General features: G+C 44.2%; 1 protein-coding gene across 1 annotated transcript; it reads right to left on the bottom strand.

Annotated features, from left to right (window-relative positions):
• Positions 1–2,461: 2,461 nt before the first annotated feature.
• On the bottom strand, positions 2,462–25,668 carry tp53i13 (tumor protein p53 inducible protein 13). The gene is made up of 9 exons (XM_085964960.1): positions 25,180–25,668; positions 24,597–24,671; positions 22,201–22,236; positions 18,232–18,290; positions 14,470–14,548; positions 12,724–12,852; positions 11,745–11,951; positions 8,756–10,091; positions 2,462–4,844 (listed from the first exon to the last, which is right to left on the bottom strand). Exons 1-9 carry the CDS (start codon positions 25,300–25,302, stop codon positions 4,732–4,734), a joined length of 2,157 nt encoding a protein of 718 aa, XP_085821086.1. The 5' UTR covers positions 25,303–25,668; the 3' UTR covers positions 2,462–4,731.
• Positions 25,669–26,280: the final 612 nt, after the last annotated feature.

Genomic DNA, 26,280 nt, shown 5'->3' with positions numbered 1-26,280 from the left:
CAGCTATCACACTGGGAACTAAACGTCACCTAATTGTCCATTACCTTGGGAGAGAGTCTGGACCTCCTCCTGCCGTCCCCATCATCACGGAAGCCAGTCTTCAGCCAATTCGATTCACTCCACGTGATATCAAGAAGCAGCAGAGCGCACTGGATACAGCGAAGGCCATGGGCCCTGACAATATCCCGGCTATCGTTCTGAAGAGTTGTGCTCCAGAACTAGCTGTGCCTCTAGCCAAGCTGTTCCAGTACAGCTACAACACTGGCATCTATCCGACAATGGAAAACTGCCCAGATATGTCCTGTCCACAAAAAGCAGGACAAATCCAACCCAGCCAATTACTGCCCTATCAATCTACTCTCAATCATCAGCAAAGTGATGGAAGGTGTCATTGACAGTGCTATCGAGAGGCACTTACCAATAACCTGTTCACTAATGCCCAGTTTGGGTTCCGCCAAGACCACTCTGCTCCCAACCTCATTACAGCCTTGGTCCAAACATGAACAAAGGAGCTGAATTCCAGAGGTGAGAGTGACTGCCCTTGACATCAAGGCAGCATTTGACTGAGTGTGGCATGAAGGAGCCCTAGTAAAACTGAAGTCAATGGGAATCTGGGGAGCAAACTCTCCACTGGCTGGAGTCATATCTAGCACAAAGGAAGATGGTTGTGATGATTGACCTTCAATCATCACAGCCCCAGGACATCACTGCAGGAGTTCCTCAGGATAGTGTCCTAGGCCCAACCATCTTCAGCTGCTTCATCAATGACCTTCCCTCCAACATAAGGTCAGAAATGGGGATGTTCGCTGATGACTGCAGTGTTCAGTGCCATTCACAACTCCTCAGATAATCAAGCAGTCCATGCCCACATGCAACAAGACCTGGATGATGTTCAGCTTGGGCTAGTAAGTGGCAGGTAACATTCGTGCCACAGAAGTGCCAGGCAATGACTATCTCCAACAAGCGAGAGTCTAAACACCGCCCCTTGACATTCAATGGCATTACCATCACCAAATCGCCTGCCATCAACATCCTGGGGGTCACCATTCACCAAAAACTTAACTGGACCAGTCATAAATACTGTGGCTACAAGAGTAGGTCAGAGGCTAGGTATTCTGTGGTGTCTCACCTGACTCCCCAAAGCCTACCATCTACAAGGCACAAGTAAGGAGTGTGATGGAATACTCTCGATTTGCCTGAATGAGTGCAGCTCCAACAACACTCGAGGTCGACACCATCCAGGACAAAGCAGCTCGCTTGATTGGCACCCCATCCACCACTTTAAACATCCACTCCTTCCACCACTGGCGTACCGTGGCTGCAGTGTACCATCTACAAGATGCACTGCAGCAACTTGCCCAGGCTTCTTCGGCAGCTCCTCCCAAACCCGCGACCTCTTCCACCTAGAAGGACAAGGGCAGCAACCGCATGGGAACACCACCGCCTCCAAGTTCCCCTCCAAGTCACACATCATCCTGACTTAGAAGCATATCGCCGATCCTTCATTGTTGCTGGGTCAAAATCCTGGAACTGCCTACCTAATAGCACTGTGGGAGTACCTTCACCACACGGACTGCAGCAGTTCAAGAAGGCGGCTCGCCACCACCTTCTCGAGGGCCATTAGGGATGGGCAATAAATGCTGGCCTTGCCAGTGACGCCCACATCCCATAAAAATGAATTTAAAAAAAAAATTAAATCCCATACCTTCTAGTGCTGTAACTTAAAATTAGGTGGTTCACTTTTGTTTTTATAAATCTTTAAAAGAATGCAACATTGTGTGACCTTATTCTAGGCCAGTGAATTTTTTTTAAACTGTCTCTAACTTTAAAGCCTTACAGTGGTAGCTGTGCTGCAGTGTCTGGCTGAGTTACACCTGCATTTAAGTTGTGCAGCATTGCTGAAAATATAGTCATTTCATTAAGTGCTCCTGGTTCCTAGATCAATGAGCCTTAAGTCACTGCTCGCCTCAGAACAGAATTCTCTACTTCAAAATTGGAGAGCCTTGTTTTCTGAGCTCATGACCAGATGACCATTTTGTGTTGGAGATTGCAACCATAACAGCATTAAAAGATGATGCTCATCATTGCATTCGTAGTTGTGATTAGTTCAGACCAGATCCCAGAGGTGGAATGTCTCTGGCCCACTACCTCACTCGCTAATTCTGGTTGCTTTTTCTCGCTCCATATTCCAATAGGAGAGAGCTGTCAGATATAACTGCATTTCAGTCTGCCTGTCTTCCTACCTACTCCCTCTCTTCTATGCACTCCAAAAGAAAATTCAAGCCACTACTTTCCTTTAACTACTTGCACTTTGGGAATAAAGAACTCCTAAAACCTGAGTGCACACCAAATACAAAATGAACAAGTAGTACAAAGGAGAAGCCGATCTATGGGCATCTTTCCAAGATTTGGGGCAGTAAAACTCTGGAAAATTAAGAACAGACATCTGGAAAGAAAATAATTTGAAGTAAATTCTAAAATTTTATTTTCTGGAAAATAATCAAATCATGTACCACAGAAATATAATTTAACATTTATTTGAAAATATTTTGTCCATGACACTATAGGGAAAGTGATTTGATGTGGGATGACATCCCACGACAAATCTTGTGAATTTTTACTTATTGCTATAGCGTGCCGCTGTTTTGCATAAAAATTCCCAGTAACCATGAAATGCCCGTTTTGAGTAATGAATCACTTTCCCTATTCACCTACCTTCATAGAAAATAAATGTCACTCACTTCTAACAAATGCATGTTTAAGGTAACTGAATGCTGCCGAATTTGTTTTAAGCTTATTTGCATCATTTAAACCTGGCAGATGGAGACCCAAGGATACGGCTGAAAATGGATCATGTCTGACACAAATCAACATTTGTGTAACACCACCCTGAGTTATACTGACAAATCGCGGTGCATTTAAATTTACTCCGTGAATACCATTTCCAATTGGGTTTGTCTCAATACAAAAGTCAGTAATACACTACAATGCTATACTCATTTTGTATTTAAATATAAAATGAAAATTGCACACCCATTGGTGTGAATATTTTTCTATGCCCCTGCAGTAAAATCCCATAAAATTACTCCCCACTCCTGCAGCTTTCAATTTAGCCTTTTACACGCAATACAAAAATAATTACTCAATCTACTAGAAGTCTATTTTTGCAGTCAGAGTTTCCCTCATCATCAATGAGGTGGCAGCACTTCCTCCTTTGTGCTTGGTAAGCAGTTTAGTTTTTATGTACCCACCCCAACAAGTTACAGATAGAGTTTGGTTTGGAAAAACCTGCTTTCTGGAGATTTCCTCCCATCAGGAAAATGAGACTTTTGTGTTTGTTTTTAAGTACAGCAGAAGTTGTTTAGCAGGAGGTGAAAACAAAAATCTGGGCAGAGTTCAAATATGAATTTCTGATTGCCACTTAATTTTTTTTTTTAATCGTTTTTTGATCTGCTTTCTCCATTATACTCGAGCGCAGCAGCCAATTCTGAGGTGAAATCAAACTCCTATGTAAATTATGACTACTTCATGATAATCCATAACTTAATGCCACTCACTGGGAGTAACTGAGTCAATGGCTTCAGGCAAAAATGATTTAATGTCTGTTTAAAATTGTATCATGAATTTGAAGGGCTGGGTGTTTAATTTTGTAGCTTCTGAAAGCTTCCCTTTCATTTAAGAGTTTGGACAAGAATGGGTGGTGCAGTTGGCTATTTCATTATAGTCTTTGAAAGACAAGACTGGCACACACACAAGAAATTCTAGTTTGTGCCTTTATAGTAAGAAACAAAGATTGCTGCTCCCTAGCTAACAATATTTGTAAAGAGTTATTTAAAATTAAAATAAACTTCTTCTCAAGGTTGTCATGCATTGGGGAACAAGCAGGAATTGATTCTGCAAAAACCTGACTCTACAGCAAGTCGCCACAGCCCACAGCATTAGGTAGAATCTACAGCACAGAAACTGGTCTATGCCGGTGTTTATACTATACATGAGCCACTTCCCACCCTGCCCCCATATCCCTCTATCTCTTCTATCTCATGTAAGGCCAACCTACTTCCAGCTACATTGAACAGTTTTAAGGTCAAATCAATTAAGGTGATGTTCTATTTGATGCTGAACCTGATGACACAACTCAGCAGTTCATTTTTAATGTTTTAAAAACTAAAATGTGAAAGTTTTAACCTTCCAAACAAAGGGACCTAAATCTGCTGTGAATTATTGTTACGAATGATGGGAAATCTTGGACATTGCAGGTTCAGAAGAAGGTATGATTTGAAGTTTGCTACATACACCATATAATCCTTTGATGTCTTATCACTTTATGAAAATATACTTAACATGGATATATTTAAACTCTACAGGCAACTATTGTGTAAAGTGCTTTGTAGGGTTGGAATGAAATCGCACAAGTGAGTTATGAAACGGAACGTTAGGGAAGATCATTTCTCAAACAACTGTAGTCTTCCAGAATGAACCTTGACGCAATGCTTGATTTACATCGTGAACGAAGTAACCTGTGTCACACAAGTCTTTAGTAAAATATATAATTTCAAACTGCTTGTGATATAATTTCTCTGCCATCCTTTGCACTTTATTTTTCCCTCCAGCATCGCTGTTTTTTGCAGATATAGTTCCACCTCTCGACTGCAGTAAACAGCTACTTTTAAGAGGCTGGATCGGAGCACTCCTCTAATGGAGCTGTAGACCTAATCAACATCTTTGGTAGCGTCAATCACTGTTGTCACTTGGAACAACATCATAGGGTGAAATGGATTTCTTTCTGGATGGCGGCTTTTTTTTCCTCCTCTTCCCAAACCTGATGAGTCTTCTCTTTATGATATCTGTAAGAGACCAAATAATTTAATTTTGTTTATAAAACATTTAAAGTTGTATACCTTATGATGCAATGAGTCCTGGGGTGGGGGGGTACTGACTAAAATAGATTTGTAAAGGGCAGGTCATGATTGACTAATTTCAGTGAATTTTTCAAGGAAATTGCTGATTGCAAAAGTTGACGTGGCATATTGGGACTTTATAAAAAGAATAAATGTTTGCAAAAGTACAGAACAAGAATTGTTGCAAAGATAATGGATACATAGCATGTTGGCTGATGTGTAGAAAGCAGACACTTGGTAGTGAATGGATAGTTCTCAATTGGCAAGATGTAATCGGTGATTTACCTCAGAAATTGGTGTTGGGAATTATACCAATATTTTATTAAGAATTAGGAAGGAGGCCACAGGCAGGTTAAGGGAGTGGACAGAGATGTGGCAAATGCAGTTCATTGTAAGTAAATGTGAAGTAGTACTTTTGGGGGGTAAAGGAATAGAGAATGGAAATACAGCCTAAATAGTAAAATTCTCAATGGAGTGTTGGAACGGAGAAATGTAGGTGTATACACACATCTGTAACAACAGAACTACAAGTGGTTCTAAAAGTCAGATGGGATCCTGGGCTTTTTATATATAGAGGCATTAAATACAAAAAGTACTGTACCATTTTGGGCACCTCACTGTAGAAAGGATATTGGAGCCATGGAAAAGGTGCACCATAGATTAACTAAGATGATGCCAAGTTATGAGAGGTTACGGTTATGAGACTTTGAAAAACTAGGACTGTGTTAAGTGGGTTCCTACTGCTACAAGAGCCTCCAGTTCAGGCATCTTATTGCTAATGCTTCTAGCATTCATCTAAATTCATTGATAGTTTAGATTTGATTCCTGTTTGTAGGCCCATAGGTGTCTGCCTTTTCTGGTAACTGGTTCCTGTACACCTCAGAGTTAGTGGGCATAACCATGTGCCTGCCTTCCTGTCTTTGATCAGCATTTTTCTAGGATTCAATTTCTTCCCCCTGCTCACCCTGCCTATCGAATTTAAATGGTTTCCAATCGGTGCTTTGCAAGTCTCGCCATTCCTGGTTTGTTCAGTTGCACTTGGTCTCTCCTGTAGCAGTCCTTTTTGTTCTGAAAATATTCTAAGTTACTTATGAAAATTGCATCATTACTCTTGCATCAGTCTGCCACACTTTTATTTACATCCTTAATTTTGTTTGTAAGCTTCCCCCCCCCCCTTTACCAAACATCTGCATTCCCTATCTTTGAGTTTTGAGGCAGTGTTTGAATACATGACTTTTAAGGTCTTATTTCTTAGTGTGGTTATCCCTATGTGGACTACCATGATTAGGGGTCTCTTTTTAACCTTTTCTCTACATAGTGCTCTAGCTCTATGTAAACCGTTCCTATAGGGATTGTCTTTATGACAAACATGGCTATGCTTGAGGAAAAAGTCCCCTCTGATTACAATCTCCCTGTACCTTTTTTTTCAGCTATCCTCTTGGGTTTTCTACGTAACTTTTCCTCTATGACCTGGTTTCCTTCTGCATTAAGAGACAGTGTTGTCTGTTCATTATTGTAATTTAATGAATTACTTCTCAATCTTTCCTCTTACATTTTCCCTTAATACAGGCAATATTCCTATTTTCTTTAGTTTCCCTCGGTATGTGTCTCCTTTGTTTGCCAATCCTGCAATAGTTTCCACCTTCAATCCTCAATGTCTAGCTCTCAAGATCCAGTGCTAGCCTAACTATTTCACCAACCTGTGATGACTCCCGAGTCTAATCCTACTCACTCGCCCTCTATAACTGCCCACTTTTATCTGGCCCTGTACTCTCTACGACTATAACCCTTTCCTTGAGTTTTATTATTGAGACAATCTGTTATAGTGGGCTTCCTCATGCATAAATATCTCACAGCAAACAAATCCTCAGCAACAAATTGTATTGATCCAGTGCCTAAGATATTTCATCGAAGTGTAAAGAAAAAACAGATGCTGAGTTAAAGGTGGCGATATTAGGGATTCAGTTCAGGGTTGAATAGGATGCCGAGGTTGCAAACCGTCTGGTTTAATCCGAGACCGTGGTCAAAGTGAGGAACAGAGTCGGGTATGAGAGTTTGGGTCAGGGGATGATGACAATGGCTTCAATCTTCTAATTTTTCGATAGAGGAAATTGCAGCTTATCCAGGACGGGATGAGCTGTCAAACCAGTAGTATTGGCAACACAAACGTAACCCAATCCAAGAGTCATTTGTAACTTTTTGGTTAGGGCTGTTTTAGTGCTGTGTGAAACACCGAAACCTAATTGGAGAGATTCAGACAGGGCTGTGGGAGAGAGGAGCACAAGTCTGGGAGGTGACAACAGGTGCAAGGACTTTGGAGAAGAAACAAAGGTTGATGATGGGGTGGTAATTTGCAAGGACAGATAGGGTCAAGGGTTGATGACGACAAGAGTTTTAAAAGGTAGGCAGACCATGCCTGAGCACAACAAACCATTTACAATGTCAGCTCACATGGGACCAGGAAGGAACATTGGTTGATCAGCAGTTTTGTGGTAATTGGATTAAGGGAGCAGGAGGTTGGGTCTTGTAGACGAGATGAGCTTGGGGAGGATGCTGGGGTGAGGGGAGGGGGCGGGATATGGTCATTTAGGCAAGGAGAAAGGGGGAAGCTGAACAGATGATCTCTAACGGTGTTATCTTTGCTTTACAGGATGATCCTAGAGTAGTGGGTGGTTTTGGGCAGAGGAGAGTGAGGCTTGGTAAAGCTTGGTGTAGTCCAGCCAGAGCTGGTGACCGATGGCTATATCAGTTGTGTGCCAAATACGCTCAAATCTGCGCACCTTGAAGTGAAGATGAGAGGGTCTTACCAGTGGGAGTGACTGGGCTGCTCCCTTTTCAATTTTGACTTGTTTCTGACTCAACACAATGAAAGTCATGAACCTCGGACATTCCTACCCAGTCTACCTCAGGATGGTGCCTTGACCTATTCCAGTGCTGGGAAAAATTGGTAGTTTCCTCAAATGTAAAATCTGCATATACTTTTTTTTTAAAAAGCATTCTGGTGAGGATAAATTTCTCTAACTCTATCTAAACTCATCAAACAGTTTCCACGGGCTTCCTGCTCCCTCATACCTGCATCAAATTCCTCTCCGCCAAATGTTTCCCATTCTAAATTTGTGGATAGGCAACCTTTAACAAATAAAAGTTGCACCTGCTACACTTTTGGCTAGCTGCCACTTCTGAGTGATGCCCAGCATGATCGCATTGGCTAATTCACTCCTGGAAGATGCCAGTGCTGCCGAAGCAGCTCACAGTGAGCAATGCCACCATGGCAGGGGCTGCAGCTATTTTTATCTCAAGACATTGCCTCTTAAATTACCTTTTTTCCTCTCCAACAAAAGTTTCACATTCAAATGTGTCACCCATGGTTCAGTTGGTAGCAGCCTCGCTTGTGAGTCAGAAGGTTGTGGGTTCGAGTCCCACTTCAGGGACTTGAGCACAAAAATCTAGGCTGACGCTCCAGTGCAGTACTGAGGGAGTGCTGCACTGTTGGAGGTGCCGTCTTTCGGATGAGACGTTAAACCGAGGCTCCGTCTGCTCTCTCAGGTGGATGTAAAAGATCCCATGGCACTATTTTGAAGAGCAGAGGAGTTCTCCCGTGTCCTGGCCAATATTTATCCCTCAATCAACATCACTAAAAAACATTATCTGGTCATTATCACATTGCTGTTTGTGGGAGCTTGCTGTGTGCAAATTGGTTGCCGCGTTTCCTACATTACAACAGTGACTACACTTCAAAAAGTACTTCATTGGCTGTAAAGCACTTCGGGACGTGTGGTGGTGTGAAAGGCGCGATATAAATGCAAATCTTTCTTTAAAAAAAAAGTTACCCAGCCATGCATTTAGCAAAGTTTCACCTGCTACACTTTCTTGTCCATCAATGCCTGGAACCGGTGCCCAGTATAAACTGTCGCTCTTTATGAATTTTCTGTACAGCCTTGTATACAACACTGCCAGTGTCAGGAACACAAAGAGAAACGTGAGCGCAGCTGCTGCCCAAGCGGTTTCCTCTGTTCGTGGAGTGGGTACATACAGTGTCCTGTCTGCAGGATGGTGTTGGGTTTTCTTAAGGGCCCCTGCCTTTAGGTTATTTGAATCTGCACCCTCCGGAGCAGTCTGTACATTTGGGGATGCCCCCGCTTCACATTTGCACTTAACGTTCCCAGAATCCACTGTTACGCTGTTGTTACGATTATCCTGAGCATTCTGGCTCACGGTCTCATTTGTCTTTGAGGAAGCTGCATCCACTTTTTGTACTGTTCTGTCACTACCCAGCTCTCCAGTGTAGCTTTCATCCGTATCCTCGTTTTGCTTAGCTCCAATGTCATTTTTGGAAGAGATTGCTGAATTCTGCCGTGGCTGCAGAGGCTTTACATTTTCCCCACTTACTATGCTCCCATTCTTGAGCATTTGACCTGTCTCCCCACTGAGACCTTGACGGTCTAGAACATAGTTGGTATTAGCAATCTGCTGTTCCTTAATGGCAGGAGTCTCAGCCATTTGGTTGTTAGCTTTGCCAATAATCCTTCCACCGCTCTTAATGTGTTCCTGTGGAGGATTATCTTCACTATTAGTCCGATGAGCTTTCACTTGTGAATCCAGTGCAGGATCTGAAGTGTTGTGCGTTTGGTGGTGCTGATAAGAATTTTGCTGTTGAACAGCCAAACTACCTGTTTGCAACCGCTTGGCAGCACTGCTGTCCAGTAAAGAGTGTTGATGGGCCTCACTTACAGGTGGCTCCTTTAAGGTAGATATTGTGACGACTTTCCATAATTTGGACTCCGATTCATTTTTGTTTCTGTTCTGTTCACCTCCAATTTCATAGCTTCCCTTCTTTGTCTCTTGCCTTGCATTAGTCTTGCTCTCGGTGGCCTGCTCCAAACCTCCAGCAATTACTGCTGCCACAGTGGTAGTCGGGGGCTGTCTCCTTACTACCTCTGGTTGTCCAGTGGACAATGGCATAGCACCTGCAGAATCAGTATCTTGCTTCTTTCTCTGCACAGATATCCTGGAAGAAGCCACTTCTACCACCTGTTTGCTGGTTTGAGCAGGTTCTCTGGTCTCAGTATTTCTTCTCCTCCTTAAAATCACATGCCCATTATGCAGTCCATTGCTCAGCGTGTTTTCTCCAACTTTATTCCATTTCGTTGTTTCTAACTGAAGGTCACTTTTCGTAAAATGGCGTTGCACTTTCTGCCAAAGAAAATGACAATTTTATGAACATTTTTAAATTGCTAAATAATTTTAAAATATTTTGTAAGTCTGAAACCAGCATTATTATCTGTGCTTAACTCCTTCACTTGTGAAAGAGAGAACAAACTTACATTTTATACAGTTCCCCTTCAGGAAAGTGTTTTACAGCTATTTAAAGTGTGTTGAGGTCAATATAACTACTAAAAATGACTCTTTATAGACAGGGTGCAGCATAACAAGTTGAGCCTGATCTGATGTGCATGTTTTCCAGTAATGTCAGAATAGCTGGAGGAATTGGGCACATTAAGGGGGGAAATCAGCCACAAGGATGCTTGAGACCAATTGTAGCAGCCTTCCCATTGCCTTGACTAATACAGCACATAGCGGGAGCCTACTGTCGATAAGGGCAGACGTCGCTGACGAAGTCCAACACCGCCTGCAGTGTGCCAGTGCAGCCTTCGGTCGCCTGAGGAAGAGAGTGTTTGAAGACCAGGACCTCAAACCCGGCACCAAGCTCATGGTCTACAGAGCAGTAGTAATACCCGCCCTCCTTTATGCCGCAGAGACATGGACCATGTACAGCAGGCACCTCAAAGCACTGGAGAGGTACCACCAACGCTGCCTCCGCAAGACCCTGCAAATCCATTGGCAGGATAGGCGCACCAACGTCAGTGTTCTTGCTCAGGCCAACATACCCAGCATCAAAGCTCTGACCACGCTCAATCAGCTCTGATGGACGGGTCACATTGTCCGCATGCCCGATACGAGACTCCCAAAACAAGCGCTTTACTCGGAGCTCCGGCACGGCAAGAAAGCCCCAGGTGGGCAGAGGAAATGCTTCAAGGACACCCTCAAAGCCTCCTTGGAAAAAGTGTAACATCCCCACCGACACCTGGGAATCCCTGGCCCAAGACCGCACAAAGTGGAGGAGAAGCATCCGGGAAGGCGCCAAACACCTAGAGTCTCTTCGCCGGGAGCAAGAGGAAGCCAAGCGCAGACAGTGCAAGGAGCGCACGTCAACCCAAGCACCCCACCCACCCGCCCCTTCAACCACCGTCTGCCCCACCTGTGACAGAGACTGTAGGTCCCGCATTGGACTCATCAGTCACCTGCGAGCTCATTTTTAATGTGGAAGCAAGTCATCCTCGGTTCCGAGGGACTGCCTAAGAAAGAAGACGACGACATACCTGGGGACTTTGTTCTGTATAGCTAGTGGCAAAGTGCCCATAATGGGCTCCTAAGGCCTTATTATTGTTAATGTAATTTATTTAAGTAAGTCCACCTATGAATCCTGATTACTATTAAATTAAAACCCTCCTCCATAATGTTATATCAAACTAAGTCATGTGCAAAAACAATCAAACTGTGCATTTGTGATGGGCCAACATAATGGGCCTTGGGCTTTTACTCTTCCATTATGAATTTTGAGTCCTAACCTGGAGCGAGTCCACTCCTGTAGGCCAGGTGTGTCCCAGCAACCAAGAGTAATTAGTGAGCTGCTGTAATAAGTCTGCATCAGCAACTCGTGTGTCAGCTTAAAAAAAAAAAAAAGGTTCTGTTGCTTAGACAGCAAGTAACCTAACGGTGACTCCATATGCAGGTATCTCCTTCAGTTAGGACTTTTAATTTTGCTCTTTTAGCCGGTCAGTTTACCTTCACTCGGTTTCCAGGACAGACGACCCGGTCATTGTTATCCGATGCCAACTTTGCCTTCCAGATCAGCAGGTAATTGTAAATACCGTCATCTTTCATCTTGGAGTCATGTGCCCGGTTTACACTCTTCCTCAGCCAATTAACAGCTTCTGCTAGGTCAATCTTTGACATTTCCAGACTTTTACCCCATGCAACCAGAGCCAGAGGCTGTAAAAGTAGAACCGTAGAACTAAATAAACCTGGTTAAAAGGAGTGTGTTCAAGACAGAATGATTAGTACTATTAAAGGAGCAGTGTCTTCATGAAAAACTACAGATGCACTTGTTTCCTCCATCTGTTTTTGCTGAATACCTAGTACCCTTACAAGCTCCTGTACTTGGTTAAAAGGGGCCAGTACAACCTGCTGGGTTTCCTCCATCCAGTTTTTCCTCTGTCTGCTGCAGACAACTCTGATCAGGACTTGCGGAGAGTGAGAAGTGGAATCAAACCCGTGTCATCTTGCTCCATTGTACTTCAATGCTCTGCAGGTCCCATCGCAGAAACTGTAATTAGCAGACAGTTAACATTATGGAGTTCCTGTCAGTGTCGTGCTGGAAAGTGTTGGGTCACTTTCAAACTCTTAATCCAGATCCTAGTAAATGCGCCAAACCTACCCCAATGGTTCACACTGAAACAGATGGACACTTGACATTTCAAAACTTACAATGTTTAGCTATCAATCGGTTTCGGGTACATTTTATTCTCACTCTCTCCTAATCTATCCAGCTGTGTCCCTTGCACTCTTGCGAAGTGGAGTGCACAGTCCAGTTATGGTCAAACCTGGGTTCTATGCAACTTCATCCCATGATCCATAGTTTGACTTTGTGGAAATCATAACATTAATTTATTAAAAACTTTTCAACATTGGATCACTGGTAAAAATGGGAGCAAATCCATCTTAAAGCCTCAAACACCTGTTGTAGTACGAGGTAGATGCTTACCCGTTCCTGACTGAGATTGAGGTGTGGAGTGATGATGTGCTTGTACAGGCAAGCTCTTGCCAGTAGGGAGAGTTCTTCCTTCAATCTGGGATGCACACACGGATGGTAAAGGAAAGCTATCCCACCATGCTACACAAGGGAAACAGAGAACAATTCAACGAAAGTGAACTCTCATAATTTGAGTGTCATTTAACCAAAGAGGCAAAATTTTGGATGAGAAAGGTCTCCTGTGGCTGTTTAGGACAGAGGTGAGAGAGTGGAGGAAACAGTGCTGCTGGAGGGATGAGAGCTGGAGCAGGCCGTTAGGCAAGTCAGTTTTCTGGCATCTAACAACTAGGAATTGGCAAATTACATTTATCACCATTAGTCCCAAGCCCTGCCAATTAAACATGGAACAATCAGGTCATCCATGTGTTTAGTAACAGCCAATGAGGTCTGCTAGCAATCAACATTAATAGATAGGAGCAGGAGTAGGCCATTTGGCCCCTCGAGCCTGCTCCGCCATTCAATGAGATCATGGCTGATCATCCAAATTCAGTACCCTGTCCCTGCTTTCTCCCCATATCCCTTGATCCCTTTAGCCTTAAGAAATATATCCAACTCTTTCTTGAATATATTTAATGAACTGGCCTCCACTGCCCTCTCTGGCAGAGAATGCCACAGGTTCACCACTCTCTGGGTGAAGAAATTCCTCCTCATTTCAGTCCTAAATGGCTTACCCCTTATCCTTAGACTATGACCCCTGGTTCTGGACTCCCCGGCCATCAGAAACATCCTTCCTGCATCTAGTCTGTCCAGGCCTGACAGAATTTTATAGGTTTCGATGAGATCCCCTCTCAATCTTCTAAACTCCAGTGAGTAGAAGCCCAATCGACACAATCTTACGTCAATCAGCCTGGTGAATCTTCGCTGTACTCCTTCCATGGCAAGAACGTCCTTCCTCAGGTAAGGCGACCAAAGCTACACACAATACTCAAGGTGTGGTCTCACCAAGGCCCCGTACAACTGCAGCAAGACATCCTTGTTCCTGTACTCGAACCCTCTTGCTACGAAGGCCACCATACCATTTGCCTTCTTAACCGCATGCTGCACCTGCATGCTTACCTTCAGCGACTGGTGCACAAGAACGCCCAGGTCTCTCTGCACTTCCCAATCTATTGCCATTCAAATAATCTGCCTTCCTGTTTTTGCCACCAAAGTGGATAACCTCACATTTATCCACATTATAGCGCATTTGCCATGTTTCTGCCCAATCACCCAACCTGTCCAAATCGTACTGGATTTTCACGACAGATGGTTAATATGGCTGGCCTGTGAGATTACTTAAAAGCATCGCTCACTGTTTTTGGTCTGACTCTGTTTAGGTGGAACACACAATGCAAAGTTAAAGAAAAATGAAAATACTAACTGATTCAAGTTATTTTGCTTATCTAGAACGTATTTTCCATGTGCTCTAAATAAAAGCTGGCCAGCCAACATTGGGGAATAATTAGCTCCTTTGCTCAGATTCTCCACAGCATCACTCCTGCAGCTGCCTTATATCTTACCCTGGTGCCTATGAGACTGTGGGCTGGTAGTCCATGCTTTTCCATTACTCACCACCTAGACGACACTGTAACTGCTTATGCCACAGCAGTATTGCCCACCCTCCCATTTGTGTACTTGGACACCTATAAAAATACAATAGCGTGGCTAAAATTCCCTTTGGAAGAAAGCAAACGTAACTGTCAGTGAATAATACAATACCTGCAGGTTGTGGACCCAGCGCTGGGGAGGGACGTACAAGTATTCTCCGTACATTGCCCAGTTCGGTCGATGCCTGCCACTATCCAGGTCAAAAAGAAAAAGGGTTCAGTGAGCAATGACTAGGTGTGTTGGTAACATGCTGTGACGTGGGTTCCCTCCCTCCTGCTCTGCTACCACCTTGCCAATTGCTACAGCTCGTCAAAAGTATTAGGACTGCACTCGAAGTGCGAGAAGCTGCATCAACAAACAGAAAAAGCCACTGTATCTACAACACGACCTTACCTTCTGCAGAAGGTCCAAAGCCAGCAGAATTCACCGACGCAGCATCAGAGGTAATAAAGTTAATTTACTGACTCTTTAACAAAGGGCCTTTAATAAAACAGAAATAACATCTCAACTGTTCTGTTAGCCACACCATTACTACATCCTACAGTATTGCCAAAATAAATGAATACTTGAAAGATTTGCATTGCCTTATTGAGAGACTTCGAGGTGTTGCCTTGTCATCGCTAAATTTTAAAAATTGTCAAAATAGATAATTATGTAAAGCAAAATGTTGGCCCTGTGGCCTTTTGGAACATCCTTTGGTCCCATTCCCTGCCATTGCAGAGTACATGGACAGATATAAGCCACTGAATCTCAGCCAGAAAAAAATGTAGCTCCCAAGTGGAGCAATGTTTAGTTGTATGCTACCATCAACTCGAAGAAGATTTTTACTAAATTACTTAAACAGGAGTTAATTTTTTTTCCCCCCGTTTGCCCTCCAAATCTGCCTTGGCCCCAGTCCATTTTCTTGAGTTGGAGCTGATTGCATAAGCACGACGGGTTCCCAGTGAGATTCCTGCTCTCAAAAGGGAGTCCATCAGGAAGGAGCGGCCGAGAAAACTCTGGCCGAGACCAAGGCCCTCAGCAGGTAAGTTTCTGGGGTTGAATGGGGGAAGATGAGGACGCTGCGAGGCTCCCTCCATCATTTGGGGGAACACTTGAACCTTTCCGGCACTTCACAAAGCCTACCGTCACCCTCACATGGTGGCGGCCCGGGAGGAAAAACTCCACTGCCAACCCAGGCCCGGCACCACAGCTTTCACTGGCATATGGTAGTGGAAAAGAACGAGGGAGCGGTGGGGGGGAGGGAAATCCGGTCAGGGCAGTGAGGTGGCGATAGGTATCACTCTCCACCTCACTTATGGGTGGGATCACAGGAGAATTGTCCCACGTGTGACCTAACCAACATACTGGCCCGGATTTTGTAGTCAGCAGTGAACAAATGGCGTTTGCCACTCATTACACTCACACCTACTCACAGACTTTTCGTGGGCTTTTGCGTGGCAACTTACAGCTATCGGGAATCCGAAACAGCGCGGCACCCTCGACAAGGGATGTGCTGGACATACACTGATGGTCTGACTCCAGTGATAGTGCTCCAGATCATCCTCAGCAACTCATTCACAAAACAAATAATGCTTAACCGGCATCTGAGAACAGTACAACACTGAGCTAACCATACAACGCCAAAACTAGCTGCTCTGCTATATATAGATTTATATATTTTCTACTCATTGTTTACCTCATCAATTATAATACACATATATTAAACACATACATATATAACTATGTATTTATTTTATCATAAACAATGAAGAAAATGTTGAACTGCCCTGATCCACCCTCTCCGTTACCTCATCAAAGAACTCGATCAAGTTAGGTAAACCCAATACAAAAGCAAAATACTGCGGATGCTGGAAATCTGAAATAAAAACATAAAATGCTGGAAATACTCAGCTGGTCAGGCAGCATCTGTGGAGGGAGAAACGGAGGTAACGTTTCAGGTTGATTGACCTGAAACTTTTCTGTTTTTATAGGCAAACTCAATTTGGCTTTCACACATCCGTGCTGACTTTCATTTATTAACCCATATTTTTCCAAATGCCAACTAACTTTGTCCCGAATTATTGCCTCTAAAAGTTTCCCCACCACCGACATTAGACTGACTGGCCTGTAGTTGGCGAATTTATCCCTCCCCATTTAAAAAAAAAAAGTGAAAGATTATTTCGACTGGTCCACTCCACATGCAACAGGGAAGTGGCCCAATGCACTGGACACAGCAAATATCCCAGAGTAAGGTGCAGAAGACTCGGTCGTCAGCACTTGTTGCTCCCTGAGCCAAGCTGCTCCAGTGCAGCCATGACAGCGGCATCTACCCGTTAATGTGGAGGTCACCTAGAAAAGCAAGATAGCTCTCACACAACCACGTACGGCCTGCCCTGTCAATCATCAATCGAGTGATATAACATAAAATGCTAGACTGCTCAGCAAGTCAGGCAGCATCTGTGGAACGAGAAGCAGAGTTAACGTCTCAGGTCGATGGCCTTTCATCCGAACGTGAAACGTTAACTCTGATTCTCTTTCTGTAAATGCTGCCTGATTTACTGAGTGTTTCCAGCATTTTATATCAGATTTCCAGCATCTACAGTATTTTGTTTTTGAATCGGCAGAGCGACAGCAGGAATCAGCAATAGGGGAACGGTAGCGTAGTGGTTATGTTACTGGGCTAGTAATCCAGAGGCCTGGACTAATGATCCTGAGACAGGAGTTCAAATCCCACCACGGCAGCTGGGGAATTTAAATTCAGTTAATTAAATAAATCTGGAATAAAAAGTTAATATCAGTAACGGTGACCATGAAACTACCAGATTGTCATACAACCCATCTAGTTCACTTTCCTATATGGAAGGAAATCTGCCGTCCTTACCTGCTCTGGCCTATATGTGACTCCTGCCACACCACAATGCGGTTGACTCTTAACTGCCCTCTGAAATGGCCTAGCGAGCCACTCAGTTGTATAAGGCAACTCACCACCATCTTCTCAGGCAATTAGGGATGGCCAGGGATGCCCACATTCCAATGAATAAAAAAAGTGCACACAGCTGAACTGTTCACCAATGCTAAGTCCAAGGTGACGTCAAGAGTGTGATTCAAGCCGGGGGGGGTAAAAGCAGAGAAAGAACCTGGTGCGGTTGTAAAGGAGGGGGGGGGGTAAAGCAGAGAAAGAACCTGGTGCAGTTGTAAAGGGGGTGGGGGCGTGGAAAGAACATGATCCAGGTCTAACAGAGGGAGGAAAACATGATCCATCTTTCCATCTGGCTCATGTTCTCTCCACCCACTGTTCTCTATGTGCTTCCCCCACCCCCCCCCCTCCCTCCTCCCTGCTGAGCTCTTGACCTTCTCCAGGCAAGCAGCAAGCTGATAGGACACGTGCTGCAGGCCACAGGCACCAGCTAGGCGCATCCGCGACCACAATGCATGTGCGACTCCGGCGAGGGTCGGGTCGGTGTTAAGGCTCGGCCCCCGGATGCCATGCCAACAGAATAACTAGCTGCACATCGCACTGATATCTGTGGGATCTTGCTACATGAGAATTGACTACCATGTTTACCCACATAAAATCAGTGATGGTACTTCAAAATAATTCATTATATGTGAGGTACTTTGAGAAGTTACTGACCAATGTTATACTGGGCAAAAGAGAAATGCAATTTTTATTTAAAAAGCTGATGTTCCAGCGAGTCAGCATGTAACCGATTCTGTACGTAGCACTGTATTCTGCACCACTGGACAATGATGCAGATTTTACCCTAGATTTGACACATGGCTTGGAATATTCTGCAGCACACAACAATCTGATTTTTTTGAACGTTTAAACAGAAGAGATAAAAGTTAAAAAGGTTGTGTTCTTTATCATGCACTGTCAAAGCTTAGTACCTGTTTGGAATTCGCTTGTCGTATTCGATCCGCTCACCCATGCACACACGAGCAGCCTCCTGTGAAGAAAGAAGTGGTCAAAAGTGGTCGTATCTGCTTCTTTAACAACCTTTTCAAAATAACAGAATCTGTCTCAGAGGCAAAGCTTATTTTTGAACTGGAAAACCAGCCAGTTTCTAAGTTAACCGACACATTACTATCAAGACCTGTTAATAGCCAGATAATTGATTGTTTGGGTAAGTTTGCACATTGGCCTTTCACGCCTGCAAGCTGGATTCAAAACTAGCCGAGACGCTTGGGATAGAGGCTTCCTCTCGGTTGGCTGGAATGGTCTTTTGTGCAGTGCACGTTGGGAAGTCTCCATTCTGTACCTGTTGGCCACAAAAAAACACTGCCCAAAACTGACATAAGTCTTTCTGAGCTAGGTTGACAACTTATCAGAATGTTTTCATTGCGATTTCCAGGAATGCCCATCCTTAAAGAAGTTCTGCTCTTCTTTCTGACAGGGATACCATTTGTCCCTTTTACCTTGTTCACCTTCATTGCTTTCCGTTTCCCTTCTCGGGTTTGATCGGGTATCCACTAAAACTCTTTCCTCAGCAACTATCTCCGGCTCCAACTTATTCCACGTGGATTCCAACTTAAATTCCAACCCTCATATTGCGGCTCCACCCATGATCACAGCTATCTCCATTACTCGTACTTCTTGCAATTTAGTTTACCGTATTTGCTGCTCACGATGCGGTCTCCTCTACATTGACCAAACGCAGATTGGGTGATCGCTTTGCTGAACACCTCCGTTCAGTCTGCAAGCACGACGCCCAGCTTCCGGTCGTTTGCTATTTTAATTTTCTGTCCCGCTCCCACTCTGTCCTCGGCCTCCTACTGTTCCAATGAAGCTCAATGTAAGCTCGAGGAACAGCACCTCATCTTTCGATTAGGGACTTCACAGCCTTCTGGACTCAACATTGAGTTCAACAATTCCAGATCATAACCACCGCTCCTGTTTTTTTCCCCCCAGACAGCAGGTGCTGGTAATGATTCTGCTGTTTCCATTTACACCTCCTCTAGTCCCATCTTTTGTTTCTTTACTTAGGAGTACGGTAGCAAAGTGGTCATGTTACTGGACTAGTAATTCAGAAGGCCTAGAATAATGATCCAGACATACAAGTTCAAATCCCACCACGGCAGCTGGGGAACTTAAATTCAATATTAATGAAATAAATCTGGAATTTTTAAAAAAGCTACTCTCAGTAATGGTGACCATGAAACTACCAGATTGGTGTAAAAACCCATCTGGTTCACTAATGTCCTTTAGGGAAGGAAACCTGCCATCCTCAGACCCAGAGCAATGTGGTTGACTCTCAGACTGCTCTCTGAACTGGCCTAGCAAGCCACTCAGTTGTATTCAAGGCGGCCTTCTTGCGGACAGTTAGGGATGGGCAATAAATGCTGGCCTTGCTAGCGACGCCCACAACCCGTGAATGAATTTTTTTAAACTTGTCCCATTGCCACCCTCTTTCGCCTCGCACCATCATCCCATTTGTTATTTAATCACTCCTGCCTTCCACCTATCACAGACCGTCCCTTTTGTTCTTTCCTCCCCCCCCGCACCCCCCCCCCCTTTCCCTGCCTCTGTATTTGCTTAAAACCTGTTGCGTCTCTAACTTTTTCCAGTTCTGACAAAAGGTTTATGATTCTAGGTCATCGACCTGAAACGTTAACTCTGTTTCTCTCTCCACAGATGCTGCCTGACCTGCTGAGTATTTCCAGCATCTTGTGTTTTGATTTCAGATTTCCAGCATCCGTAGTATTTTGCTTTTGTTCACTGTGTTTCTATGGGAACGATTAATTGTTATTATTGATGTTAAAACAGTGAATGATCTTGCTCTCATCACTTGTAAGGATAAGATTTTGCATTTCTATAGCATCCTTCATGACCTCAGGACATCCCAAAGTGCTTTACAGCCAATTAAGCATTTTTGAGGTGTAGTCACTGTTGTAATGTAGGAAATGCAGCAGCCAGGACCCAAAAACAGCAATGTGATAATGACCAGATAATCTGTTTTATTGATGTTGGTTGAGGGATAAATGTTCGCCAGGACACCGGGAGAACCTCTGCTATTATTCAAGATCTTTTATGTCCACTTGAGGGAGCAGTCATCAGTTTAAATTCTTATCTGAAGCACCTTCGACACTGCAGCACTCCTTCACTGCTGCGTTGGCCTAGATTATGTACTAAAGTCTCTGGAGTGGGGCTTGAACCCATGACCTTCTGGCTCAGTGCTGCCACTGCGTCAAGGCTGACATCCTTATTGTGGAAAATGTCACACTGCTACAATAGGATATGGTTACTTAAGTTTACAGTTAAAGCAGAACAGAAGGGACTTTATTCGGCATCTAATCAGGCATCATATAACCTAGGAATACTTGATGCCGACACTGGCTGCCTAAAGCGTTTCCCAGCACAAACATCTCCACCACTGATGTGCACAGCATCAATTTACCACAAATATAGGCCTGAAAGTCCATGTGGGTGGGATTGGGGGGGCATCCCAGTGAAAGTGAACTTTGTGCCATCTAAACTTTGGCAGAACCAGCACAGATTGATGGGGCTATAAAATGTTAAAACAATTGTGCTAGCTTGCTGCAGTAGGAGAACAAAACTGATCAGACCAAGTTTTTAAACCTGTCCTGGAAATACATTTTATTAGATTCTGTACCATAAGTGAATGTGAACACATGATAGGCAACAAATCGGAGAACTGGTTCTGCTCGTTGACTGCACATTTGGTATGAGTCACATTCAACAGATTGAGACAATCCGGACTATAGGAATACTGTACCACCACTCCAGGAATAATTTGAGACAAACCACACCAGATTAGATTACACGAGGACCGACACTTTAAACAACATAGTACTGTATCGTGGATTTTATAATAAAAGATTATATTAAAAAATTCCCAAAGTGACACACAACACAGTGTGTTGTTGGGGTGTGCATTAAACTATACAATTAGCATCAGTGGGAAAAGCAAGTCCAATAACAGCAGGAGGTTTACTTAAGGGCAAAGTAGCTTCCTATACAACGTCTCGCTCACCCCTCCAATTTAATAGGGTAAGTGAGCGACTGACAATGGTGAAGATTCTTCTTGGCAAATTGAACTTGTGCTTAAAGCAAATTCTATGTATTTTGAGAATTAGCATTACTGGTTAAACAGGATTCTTTTATCAGCTCTGGTACATAGAAAACACCTCAATCGAAGCTATCTTTTAGGTTATATCCTGGTTAAACTTTGCTCATGGGGAATAAAGAATTGTCCCTGTACAAATGCAGTGTGGTTCCACAGGTGCCAGCCACTCTCTGGTACACAGCGCGGATGGCCATCCTTCATGTGCAAGGCAGGGAAGCAATTTTACCTCGAGGGACATCACAGCCAAACCCAATCACCTCTTCACCCGATGCCCACACACGCATGTTCCAATGGGAAGGGGTCACTAGATAATGATCAGAGGTGGTGTCCAATTCCAATTGTTTTCCTGAAGCATCAAGGTCTAGCTTCAGTTGGGTAGCTTTTTGGGCCTTGAGGAAACACTCCTGCTCCTCCTGGTCCACAAGCAGTGCTGTATAAGGCACTTACTTTATGGATTCAGCCCTTCTCGTCTCCTTTCAGCTGCCAGGTTTCCCGAGGCCTGGGAAACCCGGCCGAAATTAGTTAAAAATAAAATGACTTAAAACGAAAGCAGGCAGTCTCATTATAATAATTTAAATGACCAACTGCTTCCCGCAAGCGGATTGGTTGCCTGCCCCTCGTCTCACCTCCGTTAAAACCGGAAGTGGGCGGGTTCAAGGCACGTTGGGTACCTGTTTCAGATTTTTTGCATTTTAAGCTCTGAAAAGACCCCAACCCATCCGTTTTTGGGAGTTAAGATTCAGCCCAATGTGTCAGTAGTATGTAATCATACCTGTTCAGGATATACTTTGGCCACACTTGGAATTACCTGATAGATGTAGAAAACACAGATCAAAGGGTGAAACAAAAGCATCATATATACCATAGCCCATACAACAATAAAAATTTCCCAAATTGTTTTACTGGTGGGCTAGATTTTTTTTTGCCCACTGACAAATGTCCCAGGTGACTGAAAGTATGCTTATTGATAGAGAGAGAGAGAGAGAGAGAGAGAGAGAGAGAGGACAAAGTGCTTCCTACATCACACAAGGAAAGTGGATGCATCTGTCACACAGCGTGGCATCAAGGAAGTTGGGTTTAGCCCTAATTTTAAATTTATCTTTCAGGAGGTAACCACTGGGTTTAGTCAGGTCTAGATCCAACATCAGTAGGTTAAAGTATTGTCTTGTTCTATGGTATGGGGCATTCATTTGGTATCAGCAAGATAAACAAATAAGTTTGTTACTGTAGGTAATCCCTTTGCAGCCTCTGTGTCCTCCTCACAACTATACTTTCCCACCTATCTTTGTATCATCAGCAAACTTGGATACGTTACACTCGGTCCCCTTGTCTAAGTCATTGATATAGATTTTAAATAGCTGAGGCCTGAGCACTGATCCTTGCGGCACTCCACTAGTTACACCTTGCCATCCCAAAAATGGCCCGTCCGTTTATTCCTACTCTGTTTTCTGTCCGTTAACCAATCCATGCTAATATATTACCCTCAATCCCATGAGCCCTAATCTTGTGTAACAACCTTTTGTGTGGCACCTTATTGATTGCCTTTTGAAATATACTACATCCACTGGTTCCCCCTTATCTACCCTAATAGTTACACCCTAAAAAATGCGAATAGATTTGTCAAACACGATTTCCCTTTCACAAAACCATGCTGACTCTGCCTAATTATATTGTGATTTTCCAAGTGCCTGTTACCACGTCCTTAATAATAAATTCCACGCTGAAACAATAGAAACCCGGCACTAAGCTCATGGTCCACAGAGCAGCAGTGATACCCGCCCTGCTGTATGCCTCAGAGACATGGACCATGTACAGCAGGCACCTCAAAGCACTGGAGAGGTACCACCAATGCTGCCTCTGCAAGATCCTGCAAATCCATTGGCAGGATAGGCGCACCAATGTCCGTGTTCTTGCTCAGGCCAACATCCCCAGCATCGAAGCTTTGACCACGCTCGATCAGCTCCGATGGACGGGCCACATCGTCCGCATGCCCGATACGAGACTCCCAAAACAAGCGCTCTACTCGGAGCTCCGGCATGGCAAGAAAGCCCCAGGTGGGCAGAGGAAACGCTTCAAGGACACCCTCAAAGCCTCCTTGAAAAAGTATAACATCCCCACTGACACCTGGGAATCCCTGGCCCAAGACCACACAAAGTGGAGGAGAAGCATCCGGGAAGGCGCCGAACACCTCGAGTCTCTTCGCCGGCAACAAGCGGAAGCCAAGCGCAGGCAGCGCAAGGAGTGCACGTCAACCCAAGCACCCCACCCACCCGCCCCTTCAACCACCGTCTGCCCCACCTGTGAGAGACTGTAGGTCCTGCATTGGACTCAGTCACCTGAGAACTCATTTTTAATGTGGAAGCAAGTCATCCTCGGTTCCGAGAGACTGCCTAAGAAGAAGAATAGATTCTAGCATTTTCCTACTACTGATGTCAGGCTAACTGGCCTATAGTTCCTGGTTTTTCTCTCTCCCTCCTTTCTTGAACAACAGGGTTACATGTGCTACTTTCCAATCCACGGGGACCGTTCTAGAATCTAGGAAATTCTTTAAGATCAAAACCAATGCATTCACTATCGCTGCAGCCATCTCTTTTAAAACCCATGGGTGTAGGTCATCAGGTCCAGGGGGTGTCAGCTTTTAGTCCCATTAATTTCTCCAGTAATTTTTCTTTACTAATATTAATTACTTTACGTTCCTCACTCTCAGTAGACCCTTGGGTCCCCATAATTTGCAGCATGTTCTTTGTGTCTTCTACTGTGAAAACAGACAAAATATTTGTTAACGTTTCTGCCATTTCCTTATTTCCTATTATAATTTCTCCTGTCTCTGCCTCTAAGAGACCCACATTTACTTTGCTAATCTCTTCCTTTTTACATACTTGTAAAGCTCTTAAGATCTGTTTTTATATTTCTTCCTAGTTTACTCTTATGTTCTATTTTTTTCCCTTTCTTTATCAATTTCTTGGTCCTCCTTTGCGGATTTTCAAAACACTCCCAATCCTCAGGCTCACTACTCTTTTTGGCAACATTGTAAGCCTTTTCTTTTAACCAAATACTATCTTTAACTTCTCTAGTTAGCCATGGCTGTACCAGTTTTCCAGTGGGGTTTTTATTCCTCAAGGAAATGTATATTCATTGAGAACCATGAATAAAATCTTCATACATTACCATTTCTGGAAGTGCCCAAGTGGGTCCGCGACAGATAAACTCTTCCCCTGGTGGCAAATCCACTTGAAGCTTAAACTAAAACAAAAAAGGAGATATCATAAATGTGAAATGATTATTTGCAAGCAAAGCTGCATAACTGTTGTCAGCAATTCAGTCCCGAGCAATGCTATTTAACCAATCAACAGGAACAGTCGAGAGAATAGAGACTTTTCATTGACAATACCCAACAAATAAGCCATTGTAGCCCAGGAACAAGACACTGTAGTTGTCACTAGTGCAGCTCATTCCTAGGAGAATGTTACCCAGTTAGATTGACCCCTCAATATTGCTGAAGGGCCATGGTCATTGTTTCCAAAGGAATGGAATATGATCCCCAAACACTGGCGAAAATCCTGGATTTCCAACTAATAAATTCCATTACCTAGTCAGTATGAAATAAAGGCCCTTCAACTTTTTAAGGAAGTAAATATACAGTGATTAAAAATGGAACTGCATTGAAACAAGTTATTTTTGGAGCTTTTATATTAAATTTAGAGAAAAGTATCAAAGCTGCAGCTGGTCCGGCCGGGGTTTGTCCACTCACCTTGCCGTTATCACACAGAACCCATCGCGTCCTCACCTCCGTGACAGGCAAACACAACAACAGCAGCAGCGGCAGCGGCCCGGGACCGGGCTCCATGAAGCTCCCGCACCAGTCCCGAACCATAACCAACCCCTCCGCAGCCGATTCTCAGTGCAGGGTCGGCCGCGGCCGCGGCCGCCTGCTCAGTGACGCCGGGACGCGGCGCGGAGCGGGCCGAGGACAGCCAGGCAGCAGGGTCCCGGGGACCGCCGGCAGCCGCGGCCAGAGGAGCCCGGCCATCGTCGCCAACCCGTCCGGCTCATCACAGGAGCCTTGGCTGGGTGAGCGGCGCAGTCTGGTCCCCCCTCTCCTGATTAAAAGGCGATTGAATTAAAGTTTAAATGCGGGCGGGAGCCTCGCCGCGATGGAACGCACAGACACGGATGGAAACTGACACTCTGGCAATGTAACAAACACAGCCCAGTCCCAGCTGCGACGGCGTCCCAACAGCATCAAACACACACACACACCGCGCATGAGCTGAATCGAAATGTGGCCATCACGCTCTCCCCACCCCCACTTACAACTCGAATAAAACTTTAGCAAGAGCGCCTAAGTTGCCTTCGTTTTATCGGGTACTATTGTTTGTACATTACAACAGTGACTACACTTCAAAAAGTACTTCATTGGCTGTAAAGCACTTTGGCCTCTTCAATTCAATTCAATTCAATTTTATTTGTCATATATGCAGCAGACGTGTACTGCACAATGAAATGTTGATTTTTACAAGTCCTCCCAACATTGGAATAAATATGGCATAACAATTATAAAAATACTAATAGAAATACAGTAATAATAAATAAAACAGTAATAAATAATAAATTATTCGTTCATGAGTCTTATGGGGGTAGAAGCTGTTTCGAAACCTGCTGGTACGAGACCGTATGCTTCGGTATCTCTTACCGGATGGGAGCAGGGCGAAGAGGTTGTGGCTGGGGTGGCTCGCGTCTTTAATGATTCTCAGGGCCTTCCCCCGGCACCTCTCGGGGTAGATATCCTGGACAGCAGGTAGTTTAATTCCTATAGTGTGTTGTGCAGCTTTCACCACCATCAGTTGTTGAA

The sequence above is a fragment of the Somniosus microcephalus genome, chromosome 22 (assembly GCF_052327205.1).
Source record: "Somniosus microcephalus isolate GS21.2 chromosome 22, FLI_Smic_1.0, whole genome shotgun sequence".
NCBI classification, from domain to species: domain Eukaryota; kingdom Metazoa; phylum Chordata; class Chondrichthyes; order Squaliformes; family Somniosidae; genus Somniosus; species Somniosus microcephalus.
The sequence above is the reverse complement of the archived record's forward strand: the minus strand, read 5'-3'. Positions and strand labels throughout refer to the sequence as shown.